The sequence below is a fragment of the Cornus florida genome, unplaced genomic scaffold (genome assembly GCF_030987335.1).
Source record: "Cornus florida cultivar Cherokee Brave unplaced genomic scaffold, ASM3098733v1 CherokeeBrave_3.0.0_Hap2_Chr08, whole genome shotgun sequence".
Classification (NCBI taxonomy): domain Eukaryota; kingdom Viridiplantae; phylum Streptophyta; class Magnoliopsida; order Cornales; family Cornaceae; genus Cornus; species Cornus florida.
In genome coordinates, this window is record NW_026775578.1 from 4,935,558 (window position 1) to 4,960,804 (window position 25,247).

The 25,247-nt window shown below is 33.1% G+C and overlaps 2 protein-coding genes across 2 annotated transcripts; both read left to right on the forward strand.

The window, feature by feature from the left end:
- Positions 1 to 1,048: 1,048 nt before the first annotated feature.
- On the forward strand, positions 1,049 to 5,547 carry LOC132268350 (uncharacterized). Its single transcript, XM_059769207.1, has 5 exons — positions 1,049 to 1,476; positions 4,112 to 4,226; positions 4,799 to 4,888; positions 5,045 to 5,143; positions 5,246 to 5,547. The coding sequence occupies exons 1-5, from the start codon at positions 1,409 to 1,411 to the stop codon at positions 5,342 to 5,344; spliced, it is 471 nt and encodes a 156-aa protein (XP_059625190.1). The 5' UTR covers positions 1,049 to 1,408; the 3' UTR covers positions 5,345 to 5,547.
- Positions 5,548 to 12,640: 7,093 nt separating this feature from the next.
- LOC132269028 (1-aminocyclopropane-1-carboxylate oxidase homolog 1-like) lies at positions 12,641 to 14,662 on the forward strand. Its single transcript, XM_059770018.1, has 3 exons — positions 12,641 to 13,297; positions 13,787 to 14,108; positions 14,240 to 14,662. Exons 1-3 carry the CDS (start codon positions 12,768 to 12,770, stop codon positions 14,489 to 14,491), a joined length of 1,104 nt encoding a protein of 367 aa, XP_059626001.1. The 5' UTR covers positions 12,641 to 12,767; the 3' UTR covers positions 14,492 to 14,662.
- The last annotated feature ends 10,585 nt before the right edge of the window (positions 14,663 to 25,247 follow it).

Sequence of the window (25,247 nt, forward strand, 5' to 3'; positions counted from 1 at the left end):
TATGGTGGAAGGTAGTGGTAGGTTTTGGACTTGGAACATGAGAGTTTTTTGGGAAGTTGATTTTTTTAAAAAAAATTACTTAGGAATGGAATGGTCATTCCATAGGTTTAGTTGTGGAATGGATTTTTATTTTAGGCCACTTTAAATTGCATATCAAATATTGAGTGAAATTTGAACAATGTGTGGCACCGGATCACAAGGAATGGATCTGGCTTATGTGGGTGTTTCGCTATCCGACCCAAAAGTTTAAGTTAGGTGGAACTAACATCCAATCTATACCATGATAAGGTGAGCTTTTGGGTCAGATCCAAAACAATGTATTTGATTTGAGATTGAAAAAATTCAATTTAAACTTTTCATTAATGCTTCATTAGGTAGGAAGGAAGAAAATTGAATGGAAAAGAGAGAAGAAGAGATTAACGAGACATCCCAAAGGATTAGTTTGTATCTTTTATCTTTTTGCTCGGTTGGATGGAAGAGAAGAGAAGAAATTGACAATTTACTTTGGTCAGTATGATAAAAGGAAAGAGAAAATTTTAAGTTAATTTTACCATTAAACCGATCATCTATTTTATTCATGGGATTTATTAAATATTTATGAAGGATTATACAGTAATTTAAAACTTTTGTAATAAGCTCATTTATTTTCTCTCCTCTCTTAGGCCCATATTTGGCAGGATGAAAATTTGCGAAGGATCATCCATTCTATTATTCTTTCTTTCGTCATTTCATCTCTACCGAACGACGAAAGTTTGTTCGTTCCTTCCTATTTTTCTTCCACCCTTCTTCATTCCTTCCTACATGACAAAACATAAATTTCTTCTAATTTCAAATTAAAACGACCAATTCGAAACTAAGAAACATAGCATTATTGTATTTTAAGATTGACACTACATTTAAAATCTTACTATGTAAAATTTTACCAGTAAAAAATTGATAACGATAATGAAATTTCAAAATTAAATTGATTAAATTTTATGTTACAATATGATACTATGTTTTTTTATTAATCGATTATGTGAAGGGATTTATAGAGTTTTTTTTTTTTTAAACCAACAGGGCTTTATAGAGTTCACTAGAAGGATCTTCATACTGAGGTGAAGACAATAAAGAGGGCATTAGAGTAATTTTTGTTAAAGATAAATGGCATTTTAGACACGGTACGTAGTTGAAGCAGCCCTCTTTTACGCGCCCATGTCTTTAAAGAGGACCGGCAGCAAAAATACACGGTTTTTTCAGAATCAAAAACCAACCTTCGCCGTTTGCCCCAAAGGCCCAGGAAGTCCAATTCACGTCTTCGGTAAATATATATATAGAGACATATATATATATATATAGAGGGAGAGAGAGAGAGAGAGAGTGTGTGTGTGTGTTGGCGAGGTTTCCAGCAATCAAAAACAAAAGGAGTATGGCGTTTGCGTCGTTTCTTGGGAGAGTTCTCTTCGCCTCTGTCTTCATTCTCTCTGCTTATCAGGAGTGAGTAGTGCTCCACTAATTTATCATCTCATATTTATTAGTATATAACAATTTCATCGTTATTAAAGATTTTCTTGGATCTGCAACATTTTCCGATTATTTGATTCAGGTTAGGCTCTACTATTTTTGGATCTCGGATGGTTTATTTGAAAAATAAATTTTGAATTTATTTCAGTGGTGTATAAAGGCTTATTCCAAATAAATATTACCTTATAAAGAAAAAGTTATTCCAAAAAAAAAATATATATTATTTAATTGTTGGAGTTATATGACTTTAGCTTTTAAAAGGTGTTAATGCTGAACCATTGCAGTGGTTCTTAGTTTATTAAATTCACGCTTGTGTTGGTTGTAATGTAATGATTTTTTTATTTTTATTTCTATTTTTATTTGTATTTTTAAGCATGAAATGAAATAATGAGAGCATCTTCAATCGTGTATCCATGTTTATAAATTGTCAATGTTAGAGATACTTCAAATGGTGATCACTACTATTCTGGTTGCTACGTATGGATAAATTATTAGAAGTTTCTTGTGACCTAATTTTCCTCATATCGACTGAATGGACATATTAAAGACTAAAACATCAAAATTGTTACTTAATATTATAATCTGATTTAAACATAAATTTTCCTTTGTTAAGATTTTATGGGGTAAAGTTGTTTCAAGATTGCCTTGCAAATTCCTTGCATTATGCTTCCACACGGTGTCCTTTATCATTCTAGAATGGCATTGAAGCTATCGGTCACTGGTGTGGCACATCCCGAACCTACTTTTTGTATTATCAAATCATACTAACTCTGTGACATTCTATAGAGAATTTGAATTGGAAGTTGGAACCTGACATATAGCTTTTTGATTTGGACAACTGGTTTGGGATGTTGAAGCTTGGAAAACCTGTTTATAATATTCCTTGTTTCTGTTGTCATAAAGCTGGCTGCTACTTTCCATAGCTTGTTCTCTATCCATAATCTTAGCTTGTATGATTTGATATGTCAATAATGCTTAATATCATTGATATCAACAAGTACAATTTCTGCTAGTGTTAGCTTATGCTCAAACTACAAAATTAGGCATGACTTAGCTCAATCTGTAGGCTTACCGTGTAAAAATTTCCGGCTCAGCCACTTGTCTCTTGTTCATGATACTAAGTTCAATGCTGATGTTATATAATTAGTGAAATATCTCTTTTTCGTGCTTCACCTATTTGATTGCGTAGGAAAGGTTGGAAAAAATTAAGAATATTAGTTATAATTCATCATTATCCAGGCCTTGGGAATACAAAATAAAGCTCTACTTAATTAAGCTTGGTATGGTTTGGTTGAGTTTTGATTTTTATTTTTTGGAAACAAAAAATTGGTTGGTAAGAACTTGAAATTTTCTTCAACTTTTCCCCTTCTTTTCAGCTACCAAATGGATGTTGGATGGTGACAGAAGTGTAGAATAGTTCATCTTCTATTATAGCAGTTCAAACTTCAAACTATAGCAGGAATGAGTATTTAATTACTAGGCGAATATGGAATTTTACTTTTTTGAATTCTGTGACAACCTATCCTTTTTTAAATTCTGTAACAACCTATCCTTTTTTGAAACATTGCAAATCTATTTGCTCTAATTCCAAACTATTTTGAAATATAACTCACTATGGTTCAAATTCCTTGTCCTTTTATGGGTTTGACTCTATTAATGCCAAAATCACTTCTTTTTTTTTTTTCGGCTCATTCGGGTGCTTATAGAAAGTATTTTACATGTTTTTTTATTGTATTTGAGTGAGAAATACGGCTAGAAGTAAAGTGAGAGGAATTTTTGTGTGATTGCGGTAGCGTATTCATAGGAATGATGATGATGTCTTCTTATCCAATGATATAGATTAGGAGAACTGGTAAAGCTGGCTGCAGTTCATATTGTTAATAAAATGTTTGAACCCGTCATTTTCATTGTTTGTTTGGGTTTGGTTATAGATGCCATCTACTCTTAACCTTGCCAAAAGTTTAAGTTGTTGGGTAGTGCTGCATACTCGTCCATATACGTCCAAGACCTTCCCCATCTTGATCCGATATGAGACAAGGCCCCTTTAACATTCTCTCCCACCCAAACTTGCAACGTCCTCGATGCGGTCGGACCACCTTGCCTACATGCCCCCCTAATGACCAGAGGACCCGACCCGACTTCAGACTCCATCCGGGTGGGCGCTTGGTGTGACTCAGGATCAAGGACTGGGCCCGCTTTGATACCACATGTAAAGGGATGGACGCTTGCTTTCTAACTCAAAAGCTTATGCTGTTGGATAGTGCTGCGAACCTGCCCATATATGCCCAAGACCTTCCCCATCCGGATCTATGTTATCAAGCAATAAGCAAGTGCCTAAAGAGATATGATGAATGAGTCCATCTAAATAACTTCCCTAGACTTATTTTTTAGCAGCAGTATCAAGTTAGTGATATCCTGTCCTCTGTAAAGTAGCATGAGGTACTTGGTTTTGAAGCAGCACTGTTTCTTGTGCTCTGCACAATCCCCTTCTTTTCCATCTGATAATATTGAGAAGGATGATTTGCCTTTGACATGCATTGATTTTGATATTGTAATGTCTTTATTTTAATTTTTTTGTTAAAATGTTGTGCTGTCTCTATTTTCTTAGGTTTAACGAATTTGGATTCAATGGGGGTCCAGCTGCAGAGGCTCTTAAACCAAAATTTAATGTCTTCACTCACCTTGTCAGTTCTAAAGCTGGTATACAAGTGCCAGATACTGAAGTAAGTCTCTCAACAACTAACCCACCCACCGACATACACATTTGAAAGTTTGTCAACTTGTAGAAACATGAGTAAGAGTTGAAATTAAATGCAGTGAAGGTGACAGAAAAATCTGTCTATTGGGAAAATGTAGTGTGTTTGTGACCAATATCTGTTTGTTTTGGAATTCCTGTTCCTTTTGGGAAAAACTGTCTAGTGAAATTGTGATGGGGCTTTGGATGGTAGGTGGTGGAGGTTAACATGTAAAAAGTTTTTGCTAACTTGCACTTAAGAGGGCTAAGGTGAACAGTCTGATATGACGAGGCAACAGTCAGAATAACTGAAGTGCCAAAATGAGATATGGAATGTCTTAATGTATGCTTTCTTGCACCGTTTTGGAGGGCTTTCTTTTTGACGGACATATCACTTTGAAAATAAGCATTCACAATGGAATTTAAACTTTAGATTTCTACACAATATATTTATGACTGTTGAACAACAGAAGCTATAAATAATGATACAGTTAATTGAAGTCACTCTGGTGTTAGTAATTTTGTGGTGTTTATATAATTTTGAGTGATGTTATGCCACAGATCAAACATTTAGTTGGCACAGCTATAATTATAAAGGGCATTGGAGGTATCCTTTTCATCTTTGGCAACTCTCTTGGGGCCTATCTTCTGGTTTGTATTCAAACTGGTTACGATTGATTTATTTATTTATTTTATTTTATTTCCCGGAAAATAAACTGATTACAATTTTACTTGCATTGGTGACTATAAACTCTGTTCTCGGTACTGATTTAGTTCCTTAAGTGCTGAGATCTTCTCTTTGTGCAGCTTATGCATCAGATAATTGTTACTCCTATTTTGTATGACTTCTTCAACTATGGCATTGAGGAGAGAGAATTTAGTCAGCTTTTCATCAAATTTATACAGGTTAGCGATGTTTGAAATTCTTTCCTAATTTCTGCTCTGGAGCCTAGACTTGGTGTTGTAATATTTGATGATGTATGTCTCGTCTATATGGTTATATTGCAGAACATGGCACTTTTTGGGGCATTGCTGTTTTTCATAGGGATGAAGAATTCAATGCCAAATAGGCGACGGAGGAGGGCTTCCAAAATGAAAACATTTTAAGAATGGGTGGGTATCAGTTGGTTGGGACGTCTCAGAAAGGAGAGGTTTTTGGGGTTCATTATGTGATGTTCTTCTGTACAAAACTTGTTATACTATCGACCATGACTTACTTAGTGTCAGTCTTTCTTGTACAATGCATTTCCCCCACTTTGAGGGGTTACGATGCCGTTTTTAAAACTATTTAAGGTTCCAATTTTTCTGAAGCCTTTCACAGTGATTTCCTATCATCTTTGAAATGGAGGCCCATTGGATTCATTTATTGTCGATACCAGGCTTTCAGGGCGATGAGTAGGCTTTTTGGTGGTATGCTTGGCTATTGTTGGGTTTATTCACATTTTGTTGATTTTTTTTTTTTTTTTTTGCACCACCTTTTGTTGATGATTGTATTTGTCTTGGGAATACTTCCTGCAGGCAAAACCTGTCACCTTTTTATAGCAGATAAACGTCCTAAGCTTTGCCCTACGGTAGGTAATCTCCTGAGAGGAGTCCAATCCTATGCTTCTGGAGACACCAAGCCAAGTGACTTATATCCACTTGATCTAATCAACCTCTTGGGTTATCTCTCCATATATATAATGTGTGTTACAGTGTACACACAATTATTCATATATGTATGTGTTTGTGTATCCTTAGGCTTTGTTTTCACTATGTTGAATAAATATGGAAAAGGTGTCGTTGTAAGTTGAGAGGTCACTATATCTATCAAAGTTGGTGACACTTGACATTTTTATTAATTGTAATTATACATTGTTTTTGGAAAGGAAATATATATATATATATAATACTAATAATAAATCAATAAATCTATTTAAATTACCAAATCAGAGATGGTGGGATACATACTCGTTTATGATTTGATGAGTTAGTATGTATCCCACATGATTTGATAATTAAAAAAAAATTTATATTAGGAGTCAAGATGGTATATATTCTTATTAGTAAAAACCTAAATATTGTCCACTACATAAACAGATATTCGCAAAAAATTAATCTGTCAATTTCAAACCCTCAGTTTATTTTTGACTATAATGTGTTTGACCCATCATAGTGGTATATGACATGGATTACGTGACTAACTTTATTAATAAATTTTGAGAGAGAAATTATTATATGGTGTTGGATCAAAACTAAAATGTATTTATTTTGCTTCAGATTTTTTTGCTTTGCTTGTATTTTGTTGGGAAATGATTCTAGAATCATATAATAATTTATAATTTGTAATTTGGAGACAATTTGTGATTGATCGGGGAATAGTGCGTAATCATATAATAATTTTGTATTTTGAGAGAGGCATGGAATATGAGCGACAATGAAAAAACTTTTGTTGTCATTTTGATCCATGTCGAAACATTGGATCAACTTTTTTATATTCGGAGTATTTTTCTAATTTGCTTTGAAAGGTAAAATATAAAAATAAAAATCCAGAGGGATCTATTGAACGGTCCAGTACAAATATGTAGCTTCTTTATATATCTAAACATGGTTCTAATAAAAATCATTTTCTTTTGCTATTCCGGATTATTTTGGAATGCAAAAATGTGGGTGGAAATATATTAACCCAAAAAAAAAAAAAAAAAGTGTGGGTGGAAAGATGCAAAGATATATATATATATTGATGTACGTGTTCTGTGTATATTTATGGGTGGAGAAGGCATTGGTTTTCTGGGTCAATTTTAATGGTATAATGAGGTGATAATATAAAATTAGGTTAATAGCGCTATTCAATGATGGAGTCTACATTCTCAAGTCTTCTTGTACTATATTTCAAGATTTTAGGCCTGCCAATTTCCAGTTTGGTATGGGGTGCTATCTCCAGTCCGTTCATTTTGGAATATAGTCTTGATTATATATGTGTGTGTGTATATATATATATATATATATAATATGCCGATTTTTCTCTTAAAACCATGTGTTTTTTTCTTGTCACGCATCCTTTTAACTTCCAAGTCCTTGACTTCTAGTACTTGTTTTTCTTAGTACCATACTCCATGCCCGCACGCCCATACACAACCCATTGTTTTATTTCAACCATCTTCATCTTTGAAACCTCTTTAATTAATTTTGGACACGGCGTGTTATCATATTAATATATATACACACACACACACACGCACACTTTGACTGCACAGTGACTGAAAATATAGCACGTGGACTTGCATACATTTATTTTCTTGGCACACCAACCATTAATTCATTTAAATGAAGGATTAATTTTAGTGACACCTTTTGAAATTTAAACAAATATTAAACGAATATGTTTTGGAAATTACTTTAATTTTATTTTTCAGTCACTGACACCTTAAAATTATGTGAAAAGATAATTTTATTCTTATTTTTTTTTAATACTACCATTATCTAACTAAAATGACTATTTGACCCTTTAAATTACTCCTGCCAGTGTTATACTTAGATATAGATAATAATAGCACAAACACATTTCGCCTCATTCAGCATCATTAATCCGATCGTTTTGGACAGCTTGTTTGTGTTATGTGAATTTTGTAATTCCTACCGTTATTAGTATTGTTGTTGTTTTTCATATTAATTGATACGACTGCTACCATTGGTCCAATATGGTAATCCTCTATTGTTCATATATATTATATTTATCTTATTATATCTAAATTCTTGAACTTTTTGTTACTTTCATTATTTCATCCCATCTCACCACAAGCACATTTTTTGGGATGGTCGGAAAACAGATCAAATATTTATAATGTGAGTTATAATAATTTTTGAAAAGTGTCTTCATCATATAATTTGTTCCATATCACACTCAATCCATTCCATCATATGTCTTTGCCATAGGAAGTCGCAAGAGGTAATAAATGAGGAAGACTTATTGTCTAGGAAGTGGAGTCAATATATGTAACATGTATATATCTATATATATATATATATATATAATTGGTAGTCGCAGAGAGAATTATTATATATGTTCATCACTGCATGCGTAGGCACAAACAGCTAGGCGTATTATTTAGAAATGCATTTCTATTTCAAAGAGTGATTGAATAAGAGAAAAAGTGCTGGTTAATCCCTTAGATTACTTTTAGTTAGGTGGGTACGGTGTTTTATTAGTATACTACAATAATACTCCTATCTTCCAGTCATCAAAATTTGTGAAAAATATCTTACACAATTTGAAAAATATCTTTTACGCCTATCTTCCAGTCATCAAAGTTTCATATACTACGTATTACAATAATACTCAACACATGCAATGGGTTATTTAGTTTTATTATATCAATCTGAATTTGATTCACTAAATTATGATTTCATGTTGGTGGCCAATATAGTGAATGATATAGTCTTTATTTTAATTTTCTCTTTTCGGGAAGCAAATAAGACACTTCATATATATGTTGAATTATTTATAATTTTATTGACGAGGACAACATGGGATATGAGGTTGGAGGTATTTTCGGATTGTAATTCTTAATTGGTTTAATACTATCCTTGTTCTCTTGCATTGTAGAAAGAAAAAATATATACTATATAATTTCATTAAAGTTCATTTGATTTCATAAGGTGAGACCCTTTTGTCAATATATTTGAAAATTATATAAAACATATTTTTGGGCTCCTTTCAGTTTACATAGTTTATGCTTTCCATTATTAAAAAAAAAAAAAATTTATGATATATTATATATATATATATATATATATATATATATATATATATATATTCCATAATATTCTTCCTTCTGTCATCTAGAAGATCACACTACAAAATATATATGGAAAAAAAAAAAAAAAAAAAAAAACTCACACCCAACTAATATAACCAAAATTTTCTCCATCCTCTTTTTTCCTGCTTTGAGGCTGGAATTTCCCGTACGCGTCTACATGTTCTAGAGAAAGTGTCAAAAAAAAAAAGAAAAAAAATGAAGAGAGAAAAAGTGAGTATTGGTGAGGTGGAAGACTTAAGGAATTTTTATGTGTATAAATGATGTTAATTACTTATATTTATTATTTAATGGAGTCAAAAGTCTTATCATTTTCAAAAAATAAAGTTAATTAAAATGTTGATATAGACCGGAAAAAATATTATTCACTCTCACAGAAATACTATTTTTAGACACAAAGGTATTATTTTTTGTGCATGCATATATCACTTTTTGTGCATTAGATATCACTTTTGTTTTGACTTTTGAATATAGAGGTACTACTTTTATTCACATAAGTACTACTTTTTGTACATCAGGTATCACTAAATAGTATTTTTTCATGTTTTCATTTTTTTTCTAAAATTTTGAAATTTTGACTCCATCAAACGACAAATATGGAAGATCAGCATAATTTATAGGTAATAATTCCAAGAATTAAAGGTGGTATAGAAGGAAACATATATACAAATAGTAGTTGTATAAACTATAAAGTTGGAAGTGGGTAAATAAAATTAAAAAATTACATAGACTTAAAAATGGACTTTTTGCAGTCGGCACAACATAGAATGATGGATGAACTTTGGTGGTGCTGGTGTTATCTGTTTGGACGCGCACACCAACCATGAAAAGTAAACATCCGTACGTGTTAAAATTTCAAACAAAAATATCTACTTCAATAAACCCATGTTGAATTATGTATTATTATTATTATTATTATTATTATTATTATTATTATTTTTGTCCTGCTATACATACACAAAACGACAAAACCAAAACCCATGTTTTCCATTCACACCGGTATAGCTGCACATTTTGACTCCTTTTCTTTTCTTTTTGGGATAATTTGACCAACCAATACTTTCCGCCAAATTATTGAAACAATGAATATAACACCCACCTAACATAAAGAATATATTTTAAGTGTTCTTACCCAAAAAAAATAAGACAAATATTTCAAGACTTAGTGATACAAACTTCTACTAAAACCATTCCAATTGAAAATTTGGTGGATCCTGCTCACACTGTGTCCTGTCCATCCACTTCTGTTAAATTCAATTTAGAATTACAATCTTAAAATTAAAATTAAAAAATATATATACATATATAATTTAATTTCAAAATATTAATTTTATGCAATTAAATATAACTTAAGTCATTTAAATTTGTCGAGTCCGATTACAATCTGGTCAGAAGAAAAAAGTTTAAAAAATCTTTCTTTTACAGTTATTAGTAAGAAGAAGAAAGATGCTAAATGGCATACTTAGAGTGCAATATACTATAGGGTGACGTGCAAAAAAAATTCCTGAATTATTGATTTTTTTTGTAACTAACCCACCTGAGCTAAAGATTGTTCACTTTATTATTGATTTGTTGCAATTAAGGACAATCCCATTACAAAAGATTATTTTACCATTTGTTATTAAATTTGTCATTTCTTATTAAATTATTTTTTATTATATTTTCTCTTATTTAAATATTAATTATACCATTTACCTTAATTTTATAATTAGTATCAACTGATTATAAAAATGAAAAAATAAAAATAAATTTGTAGCTATCATTTTCTAAAATGATTAACTTAATATAATAAAAATTATTATACTCCCTTTAAAAAAAATTAATATAAAAAAATATCTTCTTTTTCAAACAATAATCATGAAAAAGTAATAAATTACGTAAATAAGAAATATCTTCTTTTTAATGTAATATATTCATGAAAATTAAGAAATTACTTAAATTGTTTCAAAATTTTCTATTTAAGATTTTTATTTAAATAATTAATTAAAAAATTAAAGGCAAATTTATGCAAATTTAATGAAGAATATTTCATCAAATTAGTATGAATTTATTTCATAATTTATTTTAACACGAAAAATATATCAAGTGTAATTCAATAAGAAAGAGTATTATGGTCATTTAATAAAAAATATGTAAGACAATATAGCATTTTGCAACTAAATGTGATAGTTTAAATTTTTTTTTGTACAAAACATGGTTCAGGAAGATTTTTTGCACTTTACCCTATACTATATTAACATTTCCACACCATCTACAACAGGATGAATGGCATAATTACAGTGCAATTTACTATATACTACGTATTACTGTATATTAAAAATGATACTTATACATAAGCATATTATTATTCTCACCAAATCTTGTGGTGAAGACTTTGAAGTACGTACTATTCTAGGGAACTAAGGGAAGGAATATTCGCGGATGAATTTATTACTATTTCTTTTATTTTTATTTTTAATAGTGATCTAGAAGATTATTCTTTTACTAGTTTTAAAAAATAAACAAAAAGAACCGACAATAGGACTTACTGAAAACAAAAAAGTTAACGAATAAGAAATATTACTGTAACCAAAATTCACGTTTGAAATCCTTATGATGCTATTAACAATGTCTCTGCACAGAAATATTAATTCCACAAGAAGAGATTGAATGAGACATTTAGAATCTGATCCAAGATACATATTAGAATTAGCATGCATGGACTCTCGTGCATGTGTATATGGTGTGTGTGAATATGCATCTAAATATTTGATTTATCAAAATCTCAAATATAAGAAGTAGATATTTATTTTAACAATCTCCCTTCTCATTTATGGTTTATATAATAAAATGTTTAACGCAAATAATTGAGGAAAATTTTCGAAAAGCCGAGTTTTATAAATACTTATACAGCACTTAAATTATCACTACCAATTGCATGGTTATACTCCAATGCTACTTTTTCAACTTATAAAATAAGAGGACAAGAATTCAAATTTGGGGCGAGTTATACTTAAAAAAAAGAGGACAAGAATTTAAGCCGGGAAGTAAAAAATATAAGTATTAGCCTCAAGTGTCAAAGAGTAAAAATAAGTAACAAAAAACAAGAATATAAAGAAAAAAGATTGAGAGAGAGAGAGAACAAAAAAACGAAAGTAAAATTGATCGTATTTCATTCTGACTAGTTACTTGTTTGGGATGTGTAGCATAATTTAGATTATGACTAGATACCACTGTAGTACGTACGTGTTATTCTAGAAGAACACCTTGAAATACTTTTCTATACTGGGTTGTCCTAAATTTCAAGGACCACCTGCCAAATGAACAATGAACTGGCATTGTAACGAGCCTTTTCTTGAATAACACGTACATTAATTTAGCTTTTTAAATTTTAAACAATAAATTTTAACATGCATGGTTGAAAAGTCAAGCACAAGGTTTTTTTAATATTATCCCCGTGTTGAATTCAGAGTTTGTGTCCTAACATCAGATTCTGATTTGTTGAGTAAAAAAGTCCAATACACTGAAACTTTTCAATACCAAGAAGAGTTTGGTTCAGGTTTTTCCTCCTCCCAAGTTCCCAACACTATATAAATACTCCTAAGACATTGTTACATTCACTCACGACCATTACACCACACCTTCATTCATTGTAGAAATATATATATACACGTACAGCTTCTATATCTCTTTCTATCTTTCTCTGTAGCAGAGCTTTATAATCTGTACTGTAAACACACTCCATTGTCACTACTATGGAAGCTATCTCCTCCAATGGACACTATGATTGGGCCAAAGAGGTGAAGGAATTCGACGAAACCAAAGCCGGAGTGAAAGGACTTGTGGATGCAGGCGTGACAAAGATCCCCAAATTCTTTGTCCACCCAAAGGAGAGTTTGGAGAGTCTGCCACCGGCTAAAAACCCTAGCAACGATGCACTTGTGTTCCCCACCATCGACCTTCAAGGCATGGACAGCAACAGTGATCGAAGAAGGGAGATAGTGGATGGCATTCGTACGGCGGCCTCAGAATGGGGCTTCTTCCGCCTGGTGAATCATGGCGTCCCCATGACCACACTGGATGCCATGTTGGATGCCGTTCGCAGGTTCCATGAGCAGCCAAGAGAGGACAAGTTGGAGCTGTATTCCGCGGATAGTAGGCGTAGAGTGAGGTTCAACAGCAATGTTGCTCAACGTGAACTTGATGCTGCATGTTGGAGGGATTTGTTAACTTGTGTCTTCCATGATGATACACTCGACCCTGAAGCCATTCCTCTTGTTTGCAGGTACTTTTATATAATCTTCTTTTTCTTAACTTGCAACTCGCCCCTGCTGCTGCTGCACTGATATCTAAAATTTTTAATACTCTGTTTTTCAACACATTAAATACGTAGACACGTAGACGTCAATGTGATAAAAACAAATATAACGATGTTAAAAAATCAACTAAACTTAGTTTTGAAAAATATAAGGGAAAAGGTGATGCATAAATATCACTTTCACAGATAGCCAAGCAGTTCAATGCTGGACCCAGAATATGTCATAATCCAATAAGGCAGCTAGCAAATTTCAATTGATGATTGTATGATGTTTCTTGTTAGTTAGGCTTGACATAAGAAGCCAATATTCTCAAATAACCAACCTAATATCTTCCCAGTGCATCTGGTCAAACTTGATGCATGAAACGTAACTTCCTCTGTCTAATGTATATCTTTTATATATATACTCCTATAATTAATTTAATTAATTTTGTATGTAATTACAATATTTTGCAGAAAAGAAGTGCAAGAGTATGTGAAATGCATGATACAACTGAGGGAGACTATGTGTGAGTTACTATCAGAGGCATTGGGGCTAAGCAGTGACCACCTCTCCCGCTTAGAATGCATGAAGAGTGAAGCATTGGCTTGCCTTTACTACCCAATATGCCCTCAGCCAGAGTTGACCTTGGGCACAGTCAAGCATTCTGACACCACCTTTTTAACTCTACTCCTCCAAGACACTACAGGTGGTCTCCAAATTGTTCATCAAAATCAATGGTTTGATGTCCCTCCTGTTCCTGGTGCTCTAATAGCAAACATAGGAGATCTTATGCAGGTACACATATATATAGTTTTCAATATATATATATATATATATATATATATATATATATTCAATACTTGTTGAGTTGTTCATATATACACTAATTAATATATATCTCTTACAAAATTTATTTATTTGTTCAGATTATTAGCAATGACAAGTTCAAAAGTGTGGAGCACAGAGTTTTGGCTCAACCCATCGGACCGAGAGTATCAGTTGCATGTTTCTTCACTCCAAGCGGTAGGGCTGGATCTAAGGCTTTTGGACCAATAAAGGAGCTTATAACTGAGGAGAGTCCAGCTATATATAGAGAATTCCTCTGCGGTGAATATTATCAATATTACAAGATGAAAGGAACAAATGTTAGCTCTGCTCTTCCTCACTATAAGCTATGATATATCCATCAAACCACAAACCCAACAACTTATAATGTTGGTGCTGCTTAATTTAATAAATCTGTATGCAAATTACTTCAATGCTTGTTGCAATTAATTTTGTTCATTTAGTTATGTACTAGCTTTTATCAATGTTACATGTGCAATGAAATTGTTTCATAACTTCTACCATGAGTGCTACTTTTTGGTTTCATAGCAATTGTGGGATGAATCAGACATTGTTGAGTCACAAACAAGATCTGATCAATTGTTAATGCAAGGAAAAACACACACACACACACACCCAATAGGACACCATTTTATAGCCCAACACATAATTCCCACGGCGTTATATATTGAACCCAAATAAAGAAATAAAAAAATCCCACTTTTGTGTGTGTTGAACATTTAAAATCACTTTCATACGTACCTATTAGATCTTAATTATAAAAAAAAAAACTCCTGAAACTTAAGATTACATCCAAACACTCACACATTCATATATATCTATATATATATATATATATATATATATGTAATTGAGTGCAGTGATTGGATTAAGATTTCATTTTGCAATTAGTGTAGCAGGGAAGAAAATGTTCATAAGCTTTAGTAGATACAACTAATCTTATACATACTTCTTGACAGAAATTCTCCATTAACTGGGACCAACACTGGACTAGTAAAAATAATTGGCCAAAACACCAAGCAATGACAACAACCAAAAATCAAGGAAAAGGAAACAGCCATTGTGACTCAGAGAGAAATAATAATGGAAACTACAGAAATAAAAACAAAATAAATAAATAATATCCAGGAACAAGAAGCCTAAATAACAGTTGATGATACGGAGTAAACAGAAAAAATGTGTATATGTGAAATTGTGACAATATATCATAAATTAGTGGAACTAATTAATGTATTGATACTTTTCCATTATATATCATAATAGATGTGATAATTGAGGCGTCACATGCGAAGCCTGCAACATAAATGTGAAAATAGTGTAAACAGTGAAAGTGTAGGAGGTGTGATAATGAATAGTTCGAAACAGTGCGGGCATGGCTGCAAGAAAAATGTGCAACACAAATAAAGAAAAAAGAGGAATAAATCGAATTGTGTAGAATCAATAAAGAAATAGTGTGACACTGGAGAACAAAAGAAAATATAATTTAGCACATTATTGCAGAAGTCCGAAATATAGATGTCATCCAAAAGAAAACTCATTCAAAGACATTGAAATGAAGAATTGCGAGAAATATTATAACTCTTTTGGGTTTGAAACTTTTGCTCCCATCATTCTCTCACTGTGAGATTTTATCTTTCAGCTTCCACTTCAAGACAAAATTTACTCAGATGAGCAGAAGACCTACAACATTTATTCAAAGAATAAAAGCATAAAATAAACTATATTATATATTGTCACATATACACATCTTTGTACATATGTTTAAGCACTTCAACATCTGGGTGCCACTCACCATATTGTCACATATACACATCTGAAGATTGTTTGTTTCAATGTTTTCTATTAATATAACTGAAGAAACAAGTCAGTTTCACCATTTTTAGCCGAATTCACACATTTCTATAATGTTTAAAGGTTGAAATCTCATAGAAGAAGAGAAGAAATCAAAATATTGACTTTTAAAAGTTTGTCACAACTATTAAATACCCAAAAGTCCATAAGGCTCTGACTCGGTAAAACTACTAACCTTATAGCAAGCTTGAATCATTCATGCAGGTGTTACTGATTTTGTGCATTAGATCATTTTATATCCATATCCGTGAGTTGGGACAAGTGTTCTAAGGTCTAATTGATCATATTATAGCATGGGATTAAGTACCAAGTCATGGGAGGAAAAAATTAAAATTTCAAAATTTTAATTTTGGGCAAAAACACTGTTCACCAGAGAATTTCGAATATGGCTACCAGTAGCCAGCCTTGGCTACCCGTCGTCGCTTGTCATGCTGCATGCCTGGGTGCTCATTTGCGCACGAGGGGGTTGTCTAGGGTGTTGGACGACCGGTAGCCAATTTGCGCATGCCTTGCTACCGGTCGTCGCTCCCATACTTAGTCAAATTTTGCTTCTTTCTCTCCAGTTTCAAAATTAAACTTCGTTAAACCATATCTTTCTTGTTTAAAACCCGAATAGACTCGTTCTTGAGTCTAAGTTGAATGTTTTTAAACCCTCTTTCACATGGTGTGGGTCTTGCCTTTTAATTTTGACATGAATGGACCATTTTTCCATTATTAACTAAAAAGCTCCGAAATGAACCCGAACATCGGGACATGTCACTCTCATGGTTCAAAACGACTAAGGAAGACTACTTTGACTCCGTTACAACTCATATCGTGTAGCACGAGGCAAAATGGCTATTTTTCCCTTGGGTGGCCCCGGGTCGGGGTAGGACCCGGTTAGCGATTCGGACCTCCGGGTTTGGGTCGTTACAATATATATATATATATATATATATATATATATATATATATATTACAATTATACCAAATTACTCAAATTAACCAATCATATAATTACTCAAACTAGTAATTTTCCAGTAAATAGGAAAATCAAACTAGTAAATTCCTAAAAATATAAAAAAAATATCAGAAAAATTCTAGAAAATTACAGAAAATTCCCAGAAATTATATAAACCCAAAATAAGCCCCTGGGTCATTGATCAAGCATAACAATTGATTTTAAATATATATAACCTATATATATTAAAATCCAACAATTCTAAAAAATAAAATAATAATAAAAATAAATTATGCTTTTAAATTCCGATTTAATCCTGATTTAATTAAATAAAATTAACTTAATATTTTTTTATTAATCCGTTCTAACCATGATTTAAATTAATAAATTTAATTTAAAGCCTTGATATTTAAGGTGAAATATTTATGGGTTCTAAGAGAAAAGTTAGAGAAGAATTCACCTGAAGGTTTCGAAACGAAACAGACGCTTCAAGTTTTGATTGTTTCTTCCAATCCCAACATTTTATTTCTCTGATCCGGCCTCCTCTTCGTCAGCCTTCTTTTCTTCTCTCTCTCTTTTATTTTCTAACGTAAAAACTTTTAACCTTAAAGCCTTATATGTATACATATTAATATCCAAATCCTATTCTAACTAGGACTATTAAATAAAATAGTAATTTTTAAATAATATATATATATATATATATTTATATACATATATATTGTATTATATAAATAAATACCTTCTATAAATAATCATTAGTTAAATAAATCATATATACCTATATATATCAATATATATTGACATATATACCCCTCCATAATGATTATTAATTAATTATATTTATATACATATGTGTGTATATATATACACACAATCATGCAAAGACAATTATTTAAATCTATTCATAACCATGGTCCTTTAATAATTAACCCAACAAGTCTTCCATCAAGCCCAAGACCACATCCATTGGTCTCACTCCTCTTAAGCCCAATCCAATTAAAATAAAATAATTAAATTAAATCTAATAATTACAAATAATTAACAAACTATTCACACAAGTATAAATACACACAAATCAAATAAAAATTCGATCATAACATTCCACTAAGCAAAATATTATAACAATTCAACAAATATAATCACGAAATAATCTAATTAAAATAAGACAATTAACAACACTCAATTAAATAAAATAAATCATTTAAAAATAATATAAAAGTAATTAATACCAATTAAATCAAACAAATCATTTAAAAATAAAATAAAAGTAATTAACCTCAATTAATAAATCCTTTAAAATATCGGGGTATTACAGATGGCCAGTGTAAAATTCGAAGAATCCTTTTGATTCTTGAACCGGTTCAAGATGACCAGTTTTGAAAATCTCCATAAAGCCTTAAATGTTGAATATGTTCCAAGATTCTTAAACCAGTTCAAGTTGGGCAAAATGTAAAGTTCCAAAAAACTAGCGTTTCAACCTTCTAAAACTTTCTAAGTGTTCTTACACACTCAAATACCTTTCTAAAACATTATTCTCATCATCCCGGAGTGTATTAAATCATGAACACTTGAACTTCTTAAAATCCGCTTCCGATCTTCAATCTTGAAAATTTATAACTGGATTAGACTTATTTTGATAACGGAATTAGCCAATTACAAAATATATGTCAAAACATATATTAAAAATGATACTTATATAAGCCTATTATTATTCTTAGGGCATAAGTATCATCTACCTTCAGCTATAAAGAAGACCTCATGAACTAGTACCAATATGATCTTGAAAATTACATTCTCCCCAAATCTTATGGGTTTTTTTTTTTTTTTTAACACCAACAATAGAAATTCATTCAAGGGGAAAATACATTCAGGGAATAGAGCATGTAACAACCATGGGGGCCAAATGCTCCATTCCATATTACTAACTTCGACTTCTAAAGCCTTTTTGCTCAATAAATGAGCTACACCATTTCCTGTACAAGCCCAAGTAAGAGAGGAACTAACGGAGTCCTTCAAAGCAAGACAATATCGTTGAGGACCCTCAGCTGGACTGCACACGAGGCCTTAAGCTGCATAACCGATTGGCAGTTGCCTTCAACGACCACCTGATGATAACCTTAAGCCTTTAGAAGCACCAAAGCTTCTCTCAAGATAAAACATTCAGCAAGCATAGGATCACAAACATTAACAAGGAACACCGATGCCACTTTAATAGACTTACCCAAGAAATTCCTTAAAATGATGCCTCTTCCACAAGTCTTGTAACGACCCGAATCGGTAGGTCTGAACCATTAACCGGGTCCTTACCCGAACCTGAGGATACCTAAGTCATTTTTTGTCATTTCCAATGTCAAAACATCATTTCCAAGTCATGGTTATACTTCACAGTTGCTTAATGCGAATCACCAAGGCTTAGAATAGATTACATTGGTAAAAAGAACATAAGGAACTAGATAGATGCACTTCGGTCGACCGAAGTAGAGCTTCGGTCAGTCGAAGCAACTTCACTTATATCGGTCGACCGAAATAGGCATTTCGGTCGGTCGGTTGTGGCTTCAACAGGGGCTAAGGTCTCTGAACAAACTGGTCGACCGAAACAGGCATTTTGGTCGACCGAAATGGCTCTACGAACTCAAAAAATGCTACTGGAATGCTGAAAACATAAAAATGAATAGAGGCTTACATGGAAACTTTGCAATCTGTTCTAACATGTTCTAAAAACTCTTAAAATGGCAAAACTACATAGTATTGTCATGATTATCCACATTTTAATATGATACATCATCATTCAAACACATTCAAATGAAAATTCATGCGTAGTCTTTACATTAATCCCATTTGCATCAAAATAGAGCTAAGGCTCATAATTAGATTACAAGGCCATATTTGCTTGTGATGTTTTCAATTTTCTGCATTTTTCTTTTTTCTGGAATTTCGCCGCGAGGGTATTTATGTCTTTTCACATTTCGCATATGGGATTTTAGTCGGGTCCATTTGCATTTTGTGCATTTTAATTTGTGTGATTCATATAGTATTTGTGTGGTGGTGCATTATATAAAAATTATGGTGTAGAATTAAAAGTAAAAGAAAAAGGAAAAGTCAAAAGTGGTGGTGGGACCCACCACCCACTTACATGGTGGTCTAGAGACCACACTTGGTCTCTAATTTTCCTCTCTCCCGTAAGTCTCTCTCTCCTCTCTTTTCTTGGTAAATTTTTCTTCCATTTTCATAAGCAACCTTCAAGCTTTGATCCTATCCTCATTTCTTGGAATTTTGGAGTGCCGTTTGGGGCAAAACGGAGAGCACAACGAGCTCTACGCGTGGGTAGCAATAATTTCATATTTGGTGCTCTCTTTGGATTTCGAATTTGGAGACCCATTTCAAGGGTTTTGCTTATTTAAGAGGTAGGAGTTCTTAATCCATGAGATCTTGTTCCTTAGTGAGTTAATTCTCTTTAATTGTTGCTTAACTTGAGTAATTTGTTTAAAAATCTATTGAAGTGTTAATTCTTATCCATATATGTTGATTGTGTACCTATGTGTGTTAAATGTTCTAGGTGAAGAGCATGTTTAAGAATTGATTATTTATGATCGCCATATTAGATTATTGTTGTATAGAAAACATGTTGTGATTTCCTTGATATTCTTGTGAACTATGCCTTGCAGTTAAATTGTATTAGATGTGGGATAATGAACATATGTATGTCATTGAGGCATCTATGCATTAGCATTGGGCATGAAAACGGGGAGAAGTGTTTGGAAATAAAAATGGGAATTTTGGGGAAAGTGTTTTTGACAAATTGTTTTTATGAAAACCGGGTCGCCGCAGGGGTACCAAAGGGTCGGAGGGTTAATATAGCCTAGAGGGAACTACGGAGATTGCCCTAGCGTGGTTGAGTTAGCTGGGCCTAAAATGACGCCGCGGGGGTACCAAGGGTCAGGGATATTAGCCAATCCTTCTCTCGTGTCGCTGCGGGGTCACCAAAGGGCGGGTTATATTAACCGTTTAGAAGGGATGGTTTTGGAATGAAAATAGGGAGCGACATTAGCATGCATTGCATTTCGTTGCATTGTATTGGTTATATTGAGTTTTGTTATTATATTGTGTATTCTCGACATGCTATGACCCCATCTCCTATTGCTCTATTCTTTATATGGATTCACGGGGACACAAGAAACTTGTCTTAAGTGCTACTTACTGAGCAATTCGCTCACCCCATTATATTCTACATTTTTTTCAGGTTACGGCAAAGAATTGGCGGATGAAAATCCACCACAGGCTTGAAAGTTATTAGAAGACCATTTTGCTATTTTGTACTTAGGCTATTCTTTTGTATGTAAATTCGTTATTCTGGAAATGTAACTAACGTTATTACTCATGGCCTTGTAACTCAAGTATGAGATTTAGTATTTGTTTGATGTGAATGGAATTAATGTAAGTATTATAATTAACGTTAGGTAATTGTAATAAATGATCTTGTATGATGATCGTGTGGTAGTAGTCGTGTTCATGTCTTTGGAATGTTTCATTATGATGGTTTAGCTCATGTTCTAATCATTCTAAAGCTTTCTACAATTATTACAGTTCATTTCAGAGCATAGTAGGTTAGCTTCAGGATGCAGGGCTCGAAGAAGCCATTTCGGTCGACCGAAATGGTGCATCGGTCGACCGAACCCCTTTTTTGACTATTGGGATCTCCATTTCGGTCGACCAAAATAGGGTTCGGTCGAACGAAACTTTCACATGCTCTCTGTATCTCAGCTTCGGTCGACCGAAGCAGAGTATCGATCGACCGGTTTTTGGGGGCCTGCTACGGCCGACCGAAGCTCCACTTCAGCCGACCGAAGTGAGTCTGTTTGGTCCAGCTTGCTCCTCTCGTCAATGTATCCACCTCTCGAACTTTTGGAACTTGTTTTGAACTTTGTAAAAACCTAGAGATGATACTAAAGGTGATGTTGTGACATTTGAAATGTTAGGTTTGACGTAGATGACCTCGGGTTCGAGTAAGGACCCGGCTAACGGTCCGGATCCCCGGATTCAGGTCGTTACATTGCTAACTTAGATACATTTCAAAAGTAGTGAATATATAAAAGAATGGCTAAATACAAAAATAGCAAAAAATGGACTTCTAGTACTCCGTCAAACTTATGGTGGATTGTTGTGATACCGCTCGGATCCGAGACACAGGTTGATCAGGTCCAGGCCCAAACCCGAGGGATATCAAAGAATTAATATGTAATTGAACACAGAGTACAAGATGAAATAAATAATAATAATAGTAAGCTGAAAGAATGCTAATTGAAAATCCTTAAAATAATATAATTATTGAAAACTGTTAAATCCCAAACTCCATAGGTTTACAACTCGGGAATCCATCCATTGGACCCCTTATTAACAATTCTCAAACCAATACTGAAATAATAAATATCAAATCCCAGGGCAACATAGAGAAGATCCCTACATAATCGAAGGAATGAATAGCTGTATCTACTCTGCACGTCCAAGCTCTAACCCTGGAACTGACGAGCACTTGAAAAAAATAAAGGAGTGGGTCAGGCCCACATGCAAGTCCTGATCTACTACAATCCAAACAGTAATCCGATACGCAGATACATCCTAGAAAGACTCAACAATATCTAGAGTAGTCCATATATGTATATAGTACACACTATAGGACGCTCGCTAGTCCAATATGTTTGTCTCAGCCTGAATAGAAGGCAACATGCGAATACGCACCCTAGGGTGGGCATGAGTACCTAGACCTACCAGGGAACAACACCTATGTCCAGTTATCCATCCTAGGTAATATACGCGCCCTAACCATGGTTATGAGACTCAAGCTCATTCCACGGCACCGTATAATATATATATAAAGTCCGAACTCCTTCTAATATAGTATACCATCTATCTGTGTAGTGGTCTGATATATGTATAACCAATCCATCCTGAAACCATAGTAGGTCATTTAATTCACAATTGATATGACACATGTAGGTGATGGACTTAACCTTTATGATTAATCCATACCTTAATCCAAATTTAGGTAGGCTTGGTGTCTGAACTAATCCGTACCTAGTATGACACCGTCCCATACCGGTGCATACCATCCTCCAGTTTACATAGGTAATAACACAGTATATCTATTTATTAACCACATCCCAGAATAAGCATAAATATAGTTTAGCATGTATACAACCAATTTATGCCTCCAATATAACATTTAGATATCCCATTGTAGTTCTTTATAAAAATAAAAAGACTGTACACTTAGTTCCTCCAGTTAGCGTAGTTGACGAAAACAGTATCAGATACTAATCAACCATACTCCAAAATTTGCATAAATATAGTTTAACATGTGTATAACTAAATTGTGCATCCAATAGCAATTTTAGAATCCCAGTTCCAATCCTTTAAATTGACAAATCAAGATTATACAATTTATTTCTCCATATAATACCATAACTGATGCGTTGTATGTCAGTTTGTAAACATCAGTTAATTCCAGCTAAGAACACATATATTTTAATAGTCATATGCTCTTAACACAACTAACAATATGATTCATAATTTAAGATCATGCAATAAAACCAATTGCTAAAACAGTAAGCAGTGTAATGTAAATATTTAACCATTCACCTACGAGCCTTCTATTTGATCTTAAACTAATTCCTATCCTCAATAACTGAATGTGAACTTGCTTCTTAACATTATTATAAGTCTCAAACACATATTTACAACATTCAGTAGCTTTAAATAGTTCCAGAAAATTCAATTTCAGCCAAACGAACCACAAAAAATCAGTTTCTGGATCCTTTTAAGAGAGAGTAGGCTCTAGAAATTAAAAGAGCCTGCTCTTCTTTTCTTCAGAGCCAGCTTTAGGCTCATTAGAGCCAGTTCCACAACATCCTAGAGCCGGCTCTACCTTCTAGGAGCCGGCTCTAAGGGGTTATAAGAGCCTGCTCCCTTTTCCCCTTAGCAGTTTCGTCTGCTTCGTCGTCTTCTCTGTTTTCTGTGAGTACCAGTTCTTGTAGAAAATTTTAGTGCATGTTTTAAGGCCTAATTTAGTTCCAGATTGATTGTAAAACAATGATATATCATCAAACTTGAATTGAAAACATAATACTACACAACGGAGCAAAATTACAGAACTACAGTTTATTTACTATCTTTCTGAAACAACGAAGAAAAGGTTCAATTCCATGAAGTTAAACATTGAATGAATATGCATAAAAGTTATAATTAAGCCTTAGTTTAATCCCTGGAGTCTTCCTAACCATGCACAGAACACAGATTAGAGAGATAGAGAAGAACAAGACTTGCCTTGAGTTTCAGACTTTGAAACTCTACTTCCACAGTTTCTGTAGTCTTCCTTGAACTGCTCTGCCAATTCCCCAAGTTTAAGCTCTGTTTCTTAGCAGCCCTTGGTGATACAGACGTAGCTTTATGTTTTCTAAAACCCTAAACCCCAGTATGTACATGTATATATAGGCTTCAATTTACCAAACCCTATTCCAACTCTGACTATAAGTCGGCCAACGATAAATCCTAAAACCCTAAATTTAGATAAATAAAATAATTACGCTGTGAAAAATTAAACATTTAAATTAAACCAATTAAGTTAAATAAATTAAATTAAGTCAATTTAAAACAACCCATTAACATAAAAATGAAAATACTCAATTAATCAATTCAAACAAAACCAAAGCCAATTAAAATAAAATCACAATTAATTCAAATATTCCAGTAAGCAAATAATCAATTAAATAAAATAAAATGCAATTAAACAAATAAATAAATACCAGGACTATCATTTAAAAATTAGGGGTATTACATTCTTCCCCCCTAACAAAAAGGAATTATGTCCTCGGAATTCGCTCTTACCTTCTTCTAATATTTCAGGAAACTGCGAGCGAATGACATCCTCCCGTTCCCACGTAGACTCAGCCTCATTATGATGATTCCACTGAACACGAACTAAAGGGATAACCTTGTTACGAAGAATCTGATCTCGTTGGTCGACAATATAACACGGCGGCTCCAAATAAGTTGCATTCGGCTGCAACTCAATCTCCCCAACATCGATATGCTGATACCGATCCTCATTGCGCAGAAATTTCTGCAACATGGAAACTTGAAACATGTTGTGGACGCGATTCAAAGTATTCGAAAGTGCCGACCGATAAGCAACAGCTCCAACTCGATCCGTAATCATGAATGGACCGACAAACCGCGGTGCCAACTTCCCTTTCTTCCCAAAGCGCATAACACCTTTCATAGGTGACACTTTGAGTAGA